Source organism: Trichoderma harzianum, assembly GCF_003025095.1.
Source record: "Trichoderma harzianum CBS 226.95 unplaced genomic scaffold M431scaffold_1, whole genome shotgun sequence".
NCBI lineage: Eukaryota > Fungi > Ascomycota > Sordariomycetes > Hypocreales > Hypocreaceae > Trichoderma > Trichoderma harzianum.
The window spans coordinates 4,048,265-4,062,839 of record NW_020209249.1 but is presented as its reverse complement, the minus strand read 5'-3'; the positions used below and the strand labels follow the sequence as shown (position 1 = coordinate 4,062,839).

Genomic DNA, 14,575 nt, shown 5'->3' with positions numbered 1-14,575 from the left:
GAGACAACCGCCCACGATGGATTCGTTTATGCTTCAGGATGATGGTGTGAGAGACCGCATTCGTCAGGCTGAGGAGTTTTTGGTTCCCAGTGAGCATCAGCCCTATTCCCAACCCAGTTTCTCCCTTGGCTGACCATTTTGTTCAAGACGATCCCCATGCTCGCAGTTATAGATCAGATATTATTTTGATGCTTCGCAAGAACCAGCGTCGCCTTACCGTCAACATAGACCACGTCCGAGATCACAATGCAGAATTCGCACAAGAGATTCTTCAGAAACCCTTTGACTATACTCTTGCCTTCAACCATGCCCTCAAAGAAATTGTGCAGACGCTGCCTCAGGCCAGGCCTGACCAAACCGCGAGGGATACCGTTTATTATTGCGCGTGGGCTGGAAACTTTGGCCTCAACGCCTGCAATCCCCGCACGCTGTCTTCACAGCACCTGAATCACATGGTATCTGTGGAAGGCATTGTAACGAGATGCTCCCTGATCAGGCCCAAGGTTGTGCGGAGCGTTCACTACAACGAAATCAAGGACAAATTTCATTTTCGAGAATACCAAGACCAGACCATGACCAACGGAGTCACCACTTCTAGTGTCTACCCGCAAGAAGATGACGATGGAAACCCTCTTACCACAGAGTATGGGTTCTGTACCTACCGTGATCATCAGACAATATCGATCCAAGAGATGCCCGAACGAGCCCCCGCTGGTCAACTCCCCCGCGGTGTTGACGTCATCTTGGATGATGATTTGGTTGATCAAGTAAAGCCTGGTGATAGAATCCAACTTGTTGGCATCTTTCGCACACTGGGTAACAGGAATGCCAACCACAACAGTGCGCTCTTCAAGACAGTCGTTTTGGCCAATAACGTCGTCCTTTTGTCGTCCAAGTCTAGTGGCGGGGTAGCCACTGCCTCGATTACTGATACGGACATCCGCAACATCAACAAAGTTGCCAAGAAGAAGGATCTTCTCGGTCTTCTCTCACAGTCACTTGCCCCTAGCATCTACGGCCATGACTATGTCAAAAAGGCCATTTTACTCATGCTTCTGGGAGGAGTGGAAAAGAACCTCGAGAATGGTACCCATCTTAGAGGAGATATTAATATCTTGATGGTTGGCGATCCTTCTACTGCCAAATCCCAGCTTCTACGATTCGTCCTCAACACGGCGCCACTGGCCATTGCAACAACGGGTCGCGGTTCTTCCGGTGTCGGTTTGACAGCCGCGGTGACCACAGACAAGGAAACTGGAGAACGAAAGCTAGAGGCTGGCGCTATGGTCATGGCTGATCGGGGAGTTGTATGTATCGATGAGTTCGACAAAATGTCAGACGTTGATCGAGTGGCTATCCACGAAGTCATGGAACAGCAAACGGTGACCATCGCCAAGGCAGGTATTCACACATCATTGAATGCCCGCTGCTCTGTTATTGCAGCGGCCAATCCCATTTTCGGCCAATACGATCCTCATAAGGACCCCCACAGGAATATTGCGCTGCCAGACTCCCTGCTGTCTCGATTTGATTTACTCTTTGTTGTTACCGATGACATCGAAGACGCCAGGGACAGGCAAATTTCTGAACACGTATTGCGCATGCACAGGTATCGCCAGGCCGGTACTGAGGAGGGTGCGCCTGTTCGAGAGCAAAACTCCCAATCCCTTGGGGTCTCCGCAAACACTCAGGCTGGGACACAACGCCCAACAGATGTTTATGAAAAGTACGACGCAATGCTGCATGCGGGTGTGACCCGAACATTGGGCCGAGGGTCCAATAAAAAGACGGAGATCCTAAGCATACCCTTTATGAAGAAGTATATTCAATATGCTAAGCGGATCAAGCCTGTCCTTTCCCAGGAAGCATCGGATCGAATTGCCGACATCTATGTTGGTCTTCGAAATGACGATTTGGAAGGTAACCAAAGGCGGACGAGTCCTCTCACAGTTCGTACTCTCGAGACAATCATCCGATTAGCTACTGCTCATGCCAAGTCACGATTATCCAGTCGGGTGGAAGAGCGAGATGCTATTGCCGCAGAGGGCATCTTGCGGTTTGCGCTCTTCAAAGAAATCGTGGAGGATAGTTCACGGAGAAAGCGTAGACGAACACAAGCTGCCGGCCTGGCCTCGTCCAGCGATGAGAGCGGCGACGACGATGGCGACGAAGAAGGCGATGAACAAAGCCAATCCACCACCCAACCGAGCAGAGGCGCCTCTCGACAGCCAACTACACGCATGCAGACTAGAAATTCGAGGCTCAATGGAACAAACGGCTCTACAAGCCAGAGCTCGGGCCGCCAAACCCAGGCAGTGGAAGCCGACATGGGCAGCAGCTCTCATCCATCTCACGATTTAGATACACAGAGCTCCTTCGCATCGTCACTACCCGCTTCTCAGGTTTTACCTCAGACCCAGGGTGAAGTCGAGGATGAAGGTCTAGCTAGCGCCGCCAGCAACCTGGAGATTGAGGATGTTACACTCACGCCTCAGCGATTATCAGCCTTTAGAACAAACCTGGGGCAGTTGCTTAATACCAGCGTGTTTGAAGATGATTCGGCCCCTCTCGATGCAGTGATTCAAGCCATCAACGATAGAATTGGTGGCAACGATGGAGGGGCTTTTAGCAAGCCCGAAGCTGTCCAGGCACTCAAGAAATTGGAGGAAGCCAATCACATCATGTAAGTTTTTTCAACCAACTGCGATGATCACTACCCCTGGCTAACCAGCACAATAGGTTTGGAGACGGCGATGTTATTTACAAGATTTAAGATCTAAACGATAGATCATGTGCTGGTGTTTAGGGGCTGGTTCAAGAGGGCGGCAGGATGGGATGGGGAATATTTAACCAGGTTTCTTATGTGGAGACGTCCAGGATACAGCAAGGTGAAACCCGGGGAAATCATGAGTCACAGGTTGATGAGAATAAAAGATATGATAATGGTATGTACGGTAATATGATTCTAAAGTCTTGCCTCAAACTCGCGCAGTCGGTCTAGCACAACGCATCCGTTCCAAGTCTCTGGTTTACCCTCCTCGCATTCCAGCGTCGGCATGCCCACCTGTTGCACCGCGAAACTAGCTGCGACATTCCCCCAAACTGCAGCTTCTTCGTAGCTCTTCCCCCGAGCCAAAGCAACGCACAGAGCACCAAGAAAAGTGTTGCCGCCACCCGTAGGATCGACGACGTCGCTGCTATCCTTGAAGTAGGCCGGGATCCATCGCTCGACGCCAGGGTCGACTTCAAACTCATCGCGAACGATGCCGCCGTCTTCGTCACGGATAAGATCGGCCAATAGAGCCGTCATGTCGATATCAGGCCGCAGTCCGCCTCGTGTATAATTCTTTTTTCGAGCCGTTTTGGTGCTCTGGCCAGGTCGGCGCTTGCGTCCGCCATTCTTGACTACATAGCAGCCCTTGTGAGCAGCTCGCACAACAATGGCGAACGATTGCAGTGGCATGCTGTCTAGAAGCTGTTCACAGTAGCGCTCAACAGCCTTCGTAGAGATGTCTCCGGTTACAGGGTCCAAGCCATCGTCGCCCATGAAACCAGCAAGCTCGCTGTGGTTTGGGCTAAGGACGTCCACCAAAGGAAGAGTATTGGTGAGGTTGAGGAGCTCGTCAGGCGTGCAGAGGTCAGGCACAGGCTCCCAAACGAAGATTGGCTTGGTATATGTATCGGGCGGCGAAGCTTCTTTGCGGCGAGAAATGAGGGTGGTGACCAATTCCTGGCAGCGACTCGGGGAGCAAACGAGGTGAAACGACTTGGACTGGATCAAATTGGGCGGCAGATCATCGCTCGTGATGCGTTTCTTGGGCGTTAGATACTTAAACTCGCGCTTGTCGCCCGGGCCATCGTACCCGTTCCATCCTCGAGTGGTCAATCGGTCGGCATCATGGCGCACCACGGCTGAAGTGTTCCAGCTATCGATCAGCGAAGTGACAGACGGCGGAAAGTCGGAACCCTGGTCGACAATCCATCCCACTGTTGTCGAAAGCGGCTCAGGAGAGAAGAGGCGGGCGCCAAGGGCAGCATAAGAGCCGCCACCTCCAAGAACGTTGTTGCGAGAAGGCGTTGGAGGAGGGAAATCAATATCATCTTTTGACGTGAAATCGCGTGGACACGGTCGGTCAGCCCCAGGCTGTTAGAGGCTAACATGGCCGTAGCGGGGACGCCTCACCGATAATGAGCATGCCAAAGGTCACAAAGTCAATGTCGGCATTTTGCTCCAGTTGCTGCTCGGACTCCTCTGTGGGATCCGAGTCTATGCGATCGCCCATGGCCAGCTTGGTGAGAGAGAGGTTTGAAAGTTGAAGATGAGATTTGCTGGCCGAAACCACGGCAACATGTTTATCGGGCGGCAGTGACCTGATGTGCCTGCAGGCGACCTATCGAGGTACCTAAGCGCAAAGTACAGAGTACTAAAACAAGGCTAACGCGAAGGCGCGCCATCTAGCGGTGCGCAGAGCAGACTATCGCTTGCCAATTATCTAAGTTGCGTCGCAGATACATGCTGGGTAAATCGACACTTGTACCTTATCTATTAAACCGATAAGCTTATGGGCCTTGATACTCGAAATGTTTCACGGTGGTAAGAAATTGGTTCTCGGCCTTAGCCTTAGGTACCTCGGTGGCATAAGCACAGCGGGCGTGAAGTAATGTAGCTGCTGCTATCAATGTCGCCATCTCCCAATTGCCTACGTGATTGAAATGAGAAGCCTCTGCAAGATGCATCAAAATGGTGTATTATATCTACATTTATACCAAACGAGCAGCGCCTAATAAAGGAAGAGTCTATACAGTAATATATGTGTATACGTATAAGAAAGACCTTTATAGCTTGGCCTTGGGGGGCTCCAGTGTAGGAACCAGCAAATCTCGCATCTCGCCCGCTGCCTCGTTAAGATAGTAGCTCATCCGCTCGCTTCCAAGACCCTTTGATACAACGTTGAAGTTGATGCTGCATTGATTTGTTAGCAAAAGTTTCTCTGCAAAATGTTGGTGATCAATCTCTTACCTGTTCTCATTGATCATGTAGGCAATTCCAAATCCTCCATCAATCACCTGACTCCATCCGTAGCCGTTGAAGAACTCCGAGCTGAGCTGCGAAGTGGACAGATACCATGACGAAGAGTAGCTGTATGCGTGATCCTTGTAGATGGCCGGGACTTCCTCACCAGGCTCAAGGAGCTTCTTGAGTCCAAAGAGGTGTCTGTCAACGCCCTTTCCATCTGAGGCGGCGGAGATGTACTCGATGTGAGCCGCAATGGCTTTTCGGAAGAGGTCGACTCGTGACTTGTCATCGACTGAGTGGTCTGCCATTGATTTGCACCAAGCGACTGATTCGTCAGAAACACTACGGCACGTCTCGGTACGACCCAGCTGGAAGCGTCGAGTAGCAGCAGATTCATATGTTGGTCGGTTCTTGCCGTACATCTTGAAGTAGGCAAGCTGGATGATCATCTGCACGTATGCGTCTGGTGAGCACTTGAACTGCTTGATGAGGCCCTTGCCGTAGGCCTGGTACGCCTGGACGGCAAGCTGGTGCTGTCCAATGACGTTGTTAAAGTCGGTAACGGCACGGTCGATTTCGCTTTGGATTTCGGGCGTAATGTCAAAGTTGATGGGCTGAGGTTCGGGCAAGTCAGATCGGATGCTGGGGTCTGAAAGATCAATCTTGTTTCTGAAGATGAGATCATTGATGTAGTCGTTCAGGCGATGTGTCGGTGTGCCATCCATCATTGAGTGCTCGCCCATGAAGCCTGATGTGCCGTTGTCGTTGACAATAAACTGGAGAGGCTTGTCATACCAGCGGTTGGCGCCATCGCCATGCCAGTACTGGTGGGCGCGCTCCTCCAAGGTAACAGGGGACGCATCGTCCAGGCAGACCACGAAAGAGGAGGACTCAATGGCCTCCAGGGCTGCCTTGTTCTTGGGGCTGGCTGAAATCAGCAGCTCACGCGCATCTGTCCAGACATCTCGGTTTTCTGAGGTCAACGCTCCCACGGGCGAAACTCGCTTTGCGATTTGGTAGACACGGTTGAACTGGGCCTCAAGCTCTGAGGCATTGAGCTGCTTACCAGCAACTTCATGGGGGATCTTGAAGAACTGGTTCTTGCGAATCACAACAATGTGCTTGTTTTCTTCGTGAGAGAACTTGATGGGGTAATCCGCGGGCTTGGCGGCAACACGGCTCGCGTTGAACATCCACTTGTAGCTGTCCATGCAAATGGGCAGTTTCTTCATGTACTCCGGCTCGAGGCTGCCGCTGTCGACAAGCTTCTTGAACTCGAGGACAGCGCTGGTGAGCGCCGCAGCCCGCTTGGCAGGGTTGCGCCGCTTGGGATCATCTCTGTGCGAGTAGAAGTAGCTGACATACGGCACTACCGGGTCGCGGTAACTCAGGTACGCAGCATCGTTCCACCACTCGTACATCCAGTTCTTTGTCTTGGGGTCTTGAGCCTTGGCAACGAGCTTCTGCTGGAGTTTGCTGCCAACTCCGCCGGGCTTGATGAACTCGGAGACGGCCGCTGTGCTCTTCTCGAGCTCGCTGGCAGAGATAATGGGGTGTAAGCTCTTGAGATACCGCTTGGCGGTCTCTTCGAGGGTCGGAACTGGGAGGCGAGGAAGCGAGTCTTGGAATCTGAGCATTGCGCCCTTCGACTTGTCCTCGACATAGCCTAGTGTTGAATACCGGTATTAGCTCGGGGCAACAAACATTTCGGATAGAAGAGAGAGCCGTTGAAGAGTAAAATCATCAAGGCCATGTCGCTCTCGCACACGGGAGGAACATACCGGCAGGCAGCGAGCTGCTGTTGCGTTTAGGCGGTGCCATGGCGATGCGATGGGTCTGCCGTAAGCAGGCGTGTAAGTTAGCAAGTCCCGAAAGATTTATTAGAAAGGAGCAACAAGAGTCTCATACAGAAGAGATGGCAACCCGTCGAAAGGTATTTGTCGGTCTCTGGGAACGGATTGCTGACAACATGGCAGAATGGACGGAGGCAAAGGGGGGACGGCCGTGTCAAGGCGGCGTGGTGTTTATATCGGCTGCTGGAGATCCGCTCAGATACCGCGGCTCATGGGATCGGGTGCCGCAGAATGGGAATCGGTGCTCGGTGCAATTTCGCTGCTACAGCATTCGCGGACAGGACTAGCAAGAACAAGCAGAAGCGTCGGGTATTGCCTAGCCTAAGGTAGTCCTCGCAAACCAAAGCGACAAATGTCTTTACCGGGCGACAGAAGAGTGCAATGGAACCGCAAGAATCATATAGAACAGACTGTCTGCTTCATAAATGCGGGCAGTTTTGGAGCGCCATACACGTCCCAAACCGCGGCACATGCCAGATGCAAGAAATAACGCTGGGCTAGGCCGCCGCTTACCGCTATCGGGCCTTCGGCTCCACTGGACCCCGGATATGACCAGTCCCACGAGCCGAGGTTAACAGCCGCGTTACCGAAAATCTGCTGGTACCTGCGGCGGGCTTGTACATCCACACAAGCAGAAGAAGGGCTATCGATAACGCCAAGAACGCTACGGGGCAAGGGATTCAAGGCCAATACAAAGGCACTAGTGGGGGAGCAGCGGCACCTCCGTATGTCCTTTGGAAAGTGATGTGGCTTGGGTTTAGCATAAAAGCATGGGGTGGCCACCATCAGAACATGGAGATGCCAAGATGCCTCTCCAGCGGCGGGAAATACTGCCAACGACAATTGCTGACCGCTTACCGTTATGGGAACATGAAATCTGTTGCCAACTCCACTGTGCTTTTGCTGTGCTTTTGCTGTGCTTTTGCTTTTGCTTTGCTGTGCTCTTATCGCCCGCTACCCTTGATCAGCGCCTCTGGTCATGCGGGCACCTCGTACTCCGTCTAGCTCTAGCCGCCTTGCCGTCTCCGTATTCCGGAGCAAACCAAAAAGTATGGAGTACAAGTACGGAGCACGCACTCCAGATTATGGCAGCTTGCTACGTAACTACTACCAAGGTGGCTGCTGGGAGCTCATCTCATCTCATCACCAGCACCTCACATTCACATTCTGCTCTCGAGAGCTTCTTGTGCGCAAACTGCCGGAGAGCGCACCAGCATCCTCGTCGCGCTCCAAATGACCATGTCGCATCTCCCCTGATTCCTACGCATTTCCTGTATTGATTGATTATCCATATTTGCTCCTCCTGAATCCTGGACTCAGGGGCATCGCGAAGCAGTCGTAAAACGAGACTCTCGCTGCCCTTGTCGCGCTTTGCTATCTAAGACACGAAAATCCATCGCCGCTTCACGTAATACCGCAGTGCGACTTATCTCCTAGAGGCCCGATCTCTGCCTCTCTGCTCCTAGTAACCTCCTAGTTACTTTGCATCATCTCGAAAAAACGTCGCTATGCATCAGGAACAAGACGCACACCGTAAGCGGCTTATCGCCACGGTCGCTGCGACGGTCATTTCCCTGGCCTGCGGCACAAACGTGAGACACCACCCTAAATCGTGATTTGCAGCATACTAGAACCATCCCGTACATGCAATCTGCTAGCTTCATGTCCAATCACCGTTTCCTTGTCTTGTGCCGAAAGTGCCCTAAAACAGCATGTGTATAGCGTCAACTAACTGTGAGGCATCAAAATAGTACGTCTATTCAGCATGGGCGCCTCAGTTCGCCGAGAAGCTCAGGCTTTCCACAACGGAGAGCAACTTGATCGGCCTGTTCGGCAACCTGGGCATGTACACTCTGGGCATTCCCATTGGCATGTTTGTGGACGACCGTGGATCAAGACCTGCTGTGCTTGCCGGCGCCTTTTTCCTGGCTATTGGCTATATCCCCCTCTGCCTCTCCTTTGAGAAAGCTGCAGGATCTGTCCCTGTGCTCTGCTTCTTCTCCTATCTGACTGGCCTGGGCGGTTGCATGGCATTTGCAGGTGCTGTCAAGACATCTGCTCTCAACTGGCCGAGCCATCGTGGAACGGCTACGGCCTTCCCGCTGGCTGGATTTGGGCTCAGCGCCTTTTTCTTCTCCTTTCTCGGCGCTGTCTTCTTCCCCGGGAGCACCAGCTCCTTTCTGATGCTCCTGGCATGGGGCAGTTTTGGCCTGACTTTCTCCGGCTATTTCTTCCTAAAGGTATACCCTCAGGTATCCTATCAGGAGGTGCCAACCCAGGCACCCGCATCACAACCTTCTCGAGAGAGGGCGCGCAGCATAACCGAACCTGGTACGTCGTCCAATCCTGATGCCGTTGACCCAAACCTGGACACATCATCACCTGGGACCCCTCCAGCACCCGACGCCAGTCGCGCCGCTATCTTCAGTGACACCGAAGCTGGTGAAGATGCTCCTATTGACGAGACATCAACTTTGATGCCCGAGGCTGTAACTGTCGACATAGTTGGGCGCAGTAGTGTTGATCAAGACGTGTCTCATCGAGTAGATATACGAGGTGTAAAGCTCCTGTTCAGCCTGGACTTCTGGCAGCTGTTCTCCATGATGGCAATCCTCGCTGGAACTGGCCTCATGACTATCAAGTACGTATTTCATATACACCCTTCGCCACTCTAATATGTCGATAATATTAACATGTTGTCAAGCAATATTGGAAATGACGCAAATGCTCTCTGGAAACATTATGACCCCTCAGTCGACGAGCCGTTCCTTGTTAGCCATCAGCAGATACATGTATCCATCCTCTCCATCTTCAACTTCGTTGGAAGATTGCTAAGTGGTAAGACTACGTTGAATCACTCTCAAGCACCCGTATTCTCTCCACTGTCTAACAAGTTGGCTAATTCGTCATACAGGAATTGGCTCTGATTATCTGGTCAAAACTCTTCGTGCTAGCCGTATCTGGTGCCTTGCCGTGGCCTGTCTCATCTTTCTTCTAGCTCAAATCTGTGCCCTACAAATCGAGATGCCGCAGAAACTTGTATTTGTTTCAGGCCTTTCCGGCTTAGCCTATGGTTTCCTTTTCGGCGTCTTCCCCTCCATTGTTGCAGAGACGTTTGGCATCCGCGGGCTGAGTCAGAATTGGGGTTTCATGATGTTGGCTCCTGTTGCCTCTGGCAATGTATTCAATCTGCTGTATGGAAGGATATATGACCACCACAGCGTCGTTGAGCCTGATGGCACGAGATCCTGCGACGATGGTATTGCATGTTATCGCGGTGCTTACACTGTTACCGCGACCGCGAATGCTCTAGGATTAATCCTCACCCTATATATCATTCACCATCAGAGGGCCCGGTATCTGAAAGGGAAAGACAAGCTAGACGAGGAAGACTGATGTGTTTTGGTATAACGTCCTTGGCATAGACTGGAGGTTGGGTTATGAGTTCTACTAGCAATTGTAGTAGTGAGCCTATGGCGGCTGCACTACACTGCACCCTTGGATCTACTTTTGAGATATAGGATTTTTACATCGATAGCCAATATTTTTTTTTGTCTTAGCAATACCCTGGCGAATTCTCACAGAAATTCTGTCTTATTTCTTAGCCCTCTACTGACTTCTGTGTAAATCTATCCGGGATGCCTGAATTAAATGCGTGCCCGTATGATGACGTTTGTATGCATTTAAGCGAGCCCCTTATCTCGGTGCCAATGTACTTAAGCATGTGCTAATTTGCGCCTAACTCTATACGAGCAGTTATGTCATCTTGCTGGTCACGGGTCTGTCGTCAGTAGGACGCCTCATCCTGTTTCAAAACCATCGCAGCCCAAGTACCATCAACCGCTTTCATCGCGTGTCTGCGATCTGCCGTATTTTCAACACATGCGCCGTTAGTTTACAAGATGGGCGCCCTTCTCTCTCTACCGCTGCTCGCGGTACCCAGCATGGGCACGGTACGTTCATATCGCCCTTTGCGCCATGGAGTCGCTTGAAGTCCGGATTTAATACCCGGCGCTTCAATGCCTTTGGAGCATTGATGATACTGCTTGCTCGTTGACATTCGACTTGCTGACTTGCGCTGTATAGGTGGTATCTTGCTTCGCCAGCTGCTGCGGTGCGGCAACATGCTCCATGGTCTGCAGCGCGTGTGGCAAATGCGGTAACAGGTATGATATCCGTCTCGCCGCAAGCTCTTTGATGTTTCGCTGACAACCTTACAGCATAGCTACGCGTATCGCCTACGCTCTACTTCTCCTCGTCAACTCCATCTTAGCATGGATCATGCTCACAGACTGGGCCATCGAGAAACTCCAACATCTCGCGCTTGATTACGTCAAAATCAACTGCCCAACGGGACAGTGCTATGGGTGGCTGGCTGCCCATCGAATCAACTTTGCCCTCGGACTTTTACACCTCATCTTCGCTGGCCTTCTCTTCGGTGTCAGATCCTCCAAGAACCCTCGAGCCGCTATACAAAATGGTTACTGGGGACCCAAGATCATCGCTTGGCTGGCATTGATTGTCATGTCCTTCCTCATCCCGGACAAATTCTTCATGTTTTGGGGGAACTACGTCTCCTTTGGGGCTGCCATGCTGTTCCTCATCCTCGGTCTCATTTTACTCGTGGACTTGGCACACAGCTGGGCTGAATACTGCCTGGGACAGATCGAAGAGACTGACTCTAGGGTCTGGCGAATCGTCCTTGTTGGTTCAACCTTGGGCATGTACTTGGCATCGATTGCGATGACTGTCGTCCAATACATCTTCTTTGCCCAGGGTAGCTGCACCATGAACCAGACCGCCATCACTGTCAACCTCATTCTCTGGCTGATTATTTCTGTCGTATCGGTTAACCCCACAGTCCAGGAATACAACCCCAAGGCTGGGTTAGCTCAAGCCGCAATGGTTGCCGTCTACTGCACCTATTTGACAATGTCAGCTGTTTCCATGGAACCTGATGACAAGAACTGCAACCCCCTGGTTCGCGCTCAGGGGACAAGAACCACATCCGTCGTCATTGGTGCCATTGTCACCATGCTTACGGTTGCTTACACCACTACCCGTGCCGCTACCCAAAGCCTTGGCTTGGGAGGCAACGGCAACGGCATTCAACTTCCCGAAGATGATGAGCATGACTTGGTCACACAGCAGCCTATCCATCGTCGTGAAATGCGGGCAGAGGCTCTGCGTCGTGCTGTCGAAGAGGGCAGTTTACCGGCCGATGCTCTACTCTCTGACGACGAGAGCGATGATGATGGCGCAAATCATGCACATGATGATGAGAGATCCAGCACTCAGTATAATTACTCAATGTTCCACATCATCTTCTTCCTAGCCACGGCATGGGTATCGACATTGCTCACTCTTAATTTCGAAGAGTCTACTCGGGATGGCCAGTTTGCCACAGTTGGCCGTACATACGGTGCAAGCTGGGTCAAGATCGTCAGCGCTTGGATCTGCCATGGAATGTACATCTGGACGCTTGTTGCACCAATTCTGCTTCCTGAGCGGTTCGACTCATAAAATCTGGCCATATTGGATTGTACGTCGTTTCAGGTCGAATCGGGTGATGTATTTTTAGTTACAAGGCTACAGAGAGGGGGCCCTGGGTTGCAGTATATTGTACGCATCGAATTCAAAGCAGCCACTTGATCATATGATTTCTGGCAACCGCCCATGGCCTTTTGAACAACGGGCTGGACTGTCTACCCGCTGCGGCATAATGGCATTATGAGAATAATCCTCTGCCTGCCGAACCAGGGATAGTCCGGCCGTAAGGGGAGAGAGCTTGTCTACTCAAAGCAACTCTGCAGGATCAATCTATTTTTGAAGTTTGTTTAGCAAGGCCTTTTGGATACTCGTTTACCAAGTGACAGAGCTCGGAATGCCTTGGGTCAGGGAGGAGTCATAAGTTATTTTCGTTGTTAGGCGTTATTATATTAGATTCTGCTTTTGCTGGCGAAGACCAGATCGGGGAAAGATGCATACTGCATCTGTACATAGGAACCCATCTCGTCGAAATAAATTAATTACTCTAAATGATCCAAGCCCATGCTTAATTCTTTTGTCCCTCTATAGCCCCTGCTGCCTTTGCGGCTGCGCCCTGATTCAATCCAGCCTCTTTCTCGCTTCCACGGTCTTTCAAGTCTTGCATCTGCTGCTTGTCCTGTTCCCATTGAGTATTGGCATCACCAAATTCTTCCTTGATCTGCTGTTCCTTGATCTTTCGCTCTTCCTCTTCCTTCTCGCGAGCAATTCTTTCTCTTTCCATTTCCTATGGTGAATTGTGGTTAGCACAGAAGACTACGAAAGAAGGGGTTCAAGGAAATCACGTACTTCCATATGCTTGATATCGTCAACACTAGGTTCGTACAAATGCCAAATAGTATAGTGAGGCAATCCAACAACGGAGAACCGCATCCGTTTCGCCATCTACATGGACTCATTAGTCAATGTTCCAAAATTCTGAGGAGATGCAAAACTCACCTTGCCAAAACCCTCCGTTTCGGCGTGCTTCTCAAAGCTAAATGCAGGGAAGTGAACACCAGCGCGGAAGACCCCAGCCTTTGCCAAAATACTGACACCCCCAACTCCGTCAATTTCCATTTCCATATCTGGGTCGCCGTATGGGTCGCGCAAGTAGGCGAGATGCGGTCTCCATGTTGCATATTCGGCATAACCCTCGACAATGACGGCATCTTCGTCCAACGTGTCGGCCAATGCAAGCGCGGTTTCTGATTCTTGCCACGAGTTCAAATCGTAGGGCTGCTCGCCGCCGAGCCAGTCTGGGAGGGGACGCCAAACATCTGTCGTGTTGTTAGCACAAGACCAAGAGAATGTGAGTACAAGGATAGGCATACTAGGAACAATCACGTCCTTGTTGTGTCGCATCAAGTCCTCTAAAATCGTAAAGGGTGCCGTTTCAACATCCACATCACGCCAGTATACCCAAGAATGATATGGCCGTAAAGCAGCGCTGAGAAGCCAGTTGCGCGCTTGAGCCATAAGCTTTCTACGGCTTGCCTGAGCAGCAAATCCGTGACGACTTTCAACGTCTTGGTTCACCTTTTGGCCAAAATCCTTCTCGATAATTGAGATTTCTCCATATGGCTGTTTGGGATCCGGATCGGCCTGGATGGCCTCCAAATACTCAACGAGAGACTCCAGCGTTCGATCCTTGGAATCGGAGACGAGGAAAGCAAGGTCGATCAAGTTGTGAGGGTACGTGAAGTTCTTCAGATGGGAGAAAAACATTGGCAGATGCTGTTCGGCATCTCGAAGAGGCACGCAGAGAAGAATACGCTCTTCGCGCTCCCAGCCGCGAGCGCTGCCCTGGACGGTGGTGAGGTCATAGTATCGAACCGTCTCAAGTTTCAAATCTTCATATCCGGAGAGAAGGCCGAGCGAGATGAGAGAAGCGACGGATTTGGGCTGTCCGAACCAGATGATGACAAGGACAAGCAGAACCACGACTATTCCTAGACGAATGAATGTTTGCCTGCGCTTTCTGTGGGGAGGGAGAGTAGCTCTCGGCTGGAATCTGTGAACAAAAATCAGTCAGCATGCCAATTGATTTAGATTCCATGCGAAAACCCGAGGAAGTATCCATCACCCACCTATGGGGGGAAATTTCGAAGGTGTCGGCACGTGGATATCCATTCGAAAACCCGCTGGAGTGATGCCGTGGCATCATCTTGGAAAAGGT

At 51.4% G+C, this 14,575-nt stretch overlaps 7 protein-coding genes across 7 annotated transcripts; 4 read left to right on the top strand and 3 right to left on the bottom strand.

Moving 5' to 3' along the window:
* Positions 1 to 16: 16 nt before the first annotated feature.
* Positions 17 to 2,773, top strand: M431DRAFT_490067 (hypothetical protein; the record flags this gene model as incomplete). Its single annotated transcript, XM_024916755.1, has 3 exons — positions 17 to 89; positions 148 to 2,683; positions 2,740 to 2,773. 3 exons carry the CDS (start codon positions 17 to 19, stop codon positions 2,771 to 2,773), a joined length of 2,643 nt encoding a protein of 880 aa, XP_024780971.1.
* Positions 2,774 to 2,965: 192 nt separating this feature from the next.
* Positions 2,966 to 4,283, bottom strand: M431DRAFT_490066 (hypothetical protein; the record flags this gene model as incomplete). Its single annotated transcript, XM_024916754.1, has 2 exons — positions 2,966 to 4,101; positions 4,184 to 4,283. 2 exons carry the CDS (start codon positions 4,281 to 4,283, stop codon positions 2,966 to 2,968), a joined length of 1,236 nt encoding a protein of 411 aa, XP_024780970.1.
* Positions 4,284 to 4,836: 553 nt separating this feature from the next.
* M431DRAFT_73750 (hypothetical protein) lies at positions 4,837 to 6,838 on the bottom strand (the record flags this gene model as incomplete). Its single annotated transcript, XM_024922156.1, has 3 exons — positions 4,837 to 4,963; positions 5,021 to 6,683; positions 6,799 to 6,838. The coding sequence occupies 3 exons, from the start codon at positions 6,836 to 6,838 to the stop codon at positions 4,837 to 4,839; spliced, it is 1,830 nt and encodes a 609-aa protein (XP_024780969.1).
* A 712-nt stretch (positions 6,839 to 7,550) lies between these two features.
* M431DRAFT_208368 (hypothetical protein) lies at positions 7,551 to 8,264 on the top strand. Its single transcript, XM_024913424.1, has one exon. The coding sequence runs from the start codon at positions 7,641 to 7,643 to the stop codon at positions 8,148 to 8,150; it is 510 nt and encodes a 169-aa protein (XP_024780968.1). The 5' UTR covers positions 7,551 to 7,640; the 3' UTR covers positions 8,151 to 8,264.
* A 114-nt stretch (positions 8,265 to 8,378) lies between these two features.
* Positions 8,379 to 10,266, top strand: M431DRAFT_71466 (hypothetical protein; the record flags this gene model as incomplete). Its single annotated transcript, XM_024921902.1, has 4 exons — positions 8,379 to 8,462; positions 8,622 to 9,511; positions 9,575 to 9,708; positions 9,785 to 10,266. 4 exons carry the CDS (start codon positions 8,379 to 8,381, stop codon positions 10,264 to 10,266), a joined length of 1,590 nt encoding a protein of 529 aa, XP_024780967.1.
* Positions 10,267 to 10,772: 506 nt separating this feature from the next.
* On the top strand, positions 10,773 to 12,393 carry M431DRAFT_71980 (hypothetical protein; the record flags this gene model as incomplete). The annotated part of the gene is made up of 3 exons (XM_024921973.1): positions 10,773 to 10,823; positions 10,957 to 11,036; positions 11,091 to 12,393. The coding sequence occupies 3 exons, from the start codon at positions 10,773 to 10,775 to the stop codon at positions 12,391 to 12,393; spliced, it is 1,434 nt and encodes a 477-aa protein (XP_024780966.1).
* Positions 12,394 to 12,925: 532 nt separating this feature from the next.
* M431DRAFT_73694 (glycosyltransferase family 62 protein) lies at positions 12,926 to 14,563 on the bottom strand (the record flags this gene model as incomplete). Its single annotated transcript, XM_024922148.1, has 5 exons — positions 12,926 to 13,144; positions 13,207 to 13,302; positions 13,357 to 13,676; positions 13,731 to 14,410; positions 14,487 to 14,563. 5 exons carry the CDS (start codon positions 14,561 to 14,563, stop codon positions 12,926 to 12,928), a joined length of 1,392 nt encoding a protein of 463 aa, XP_024780965.1.
* Between the last annotated feature and the right edge of the window lie 12 nt (positions 14,564 to 14,575).

Bases quoted from the DNA above. Each gene is read 5' to 3' on its own strand.
- M431DRAFT_208368 (XM_024913424.1), top strand. From the start codon at position 7,641: ATGGGGTGGCCACCATCAGAACATGGAGATGCCAAGATGCCTCTCCAG.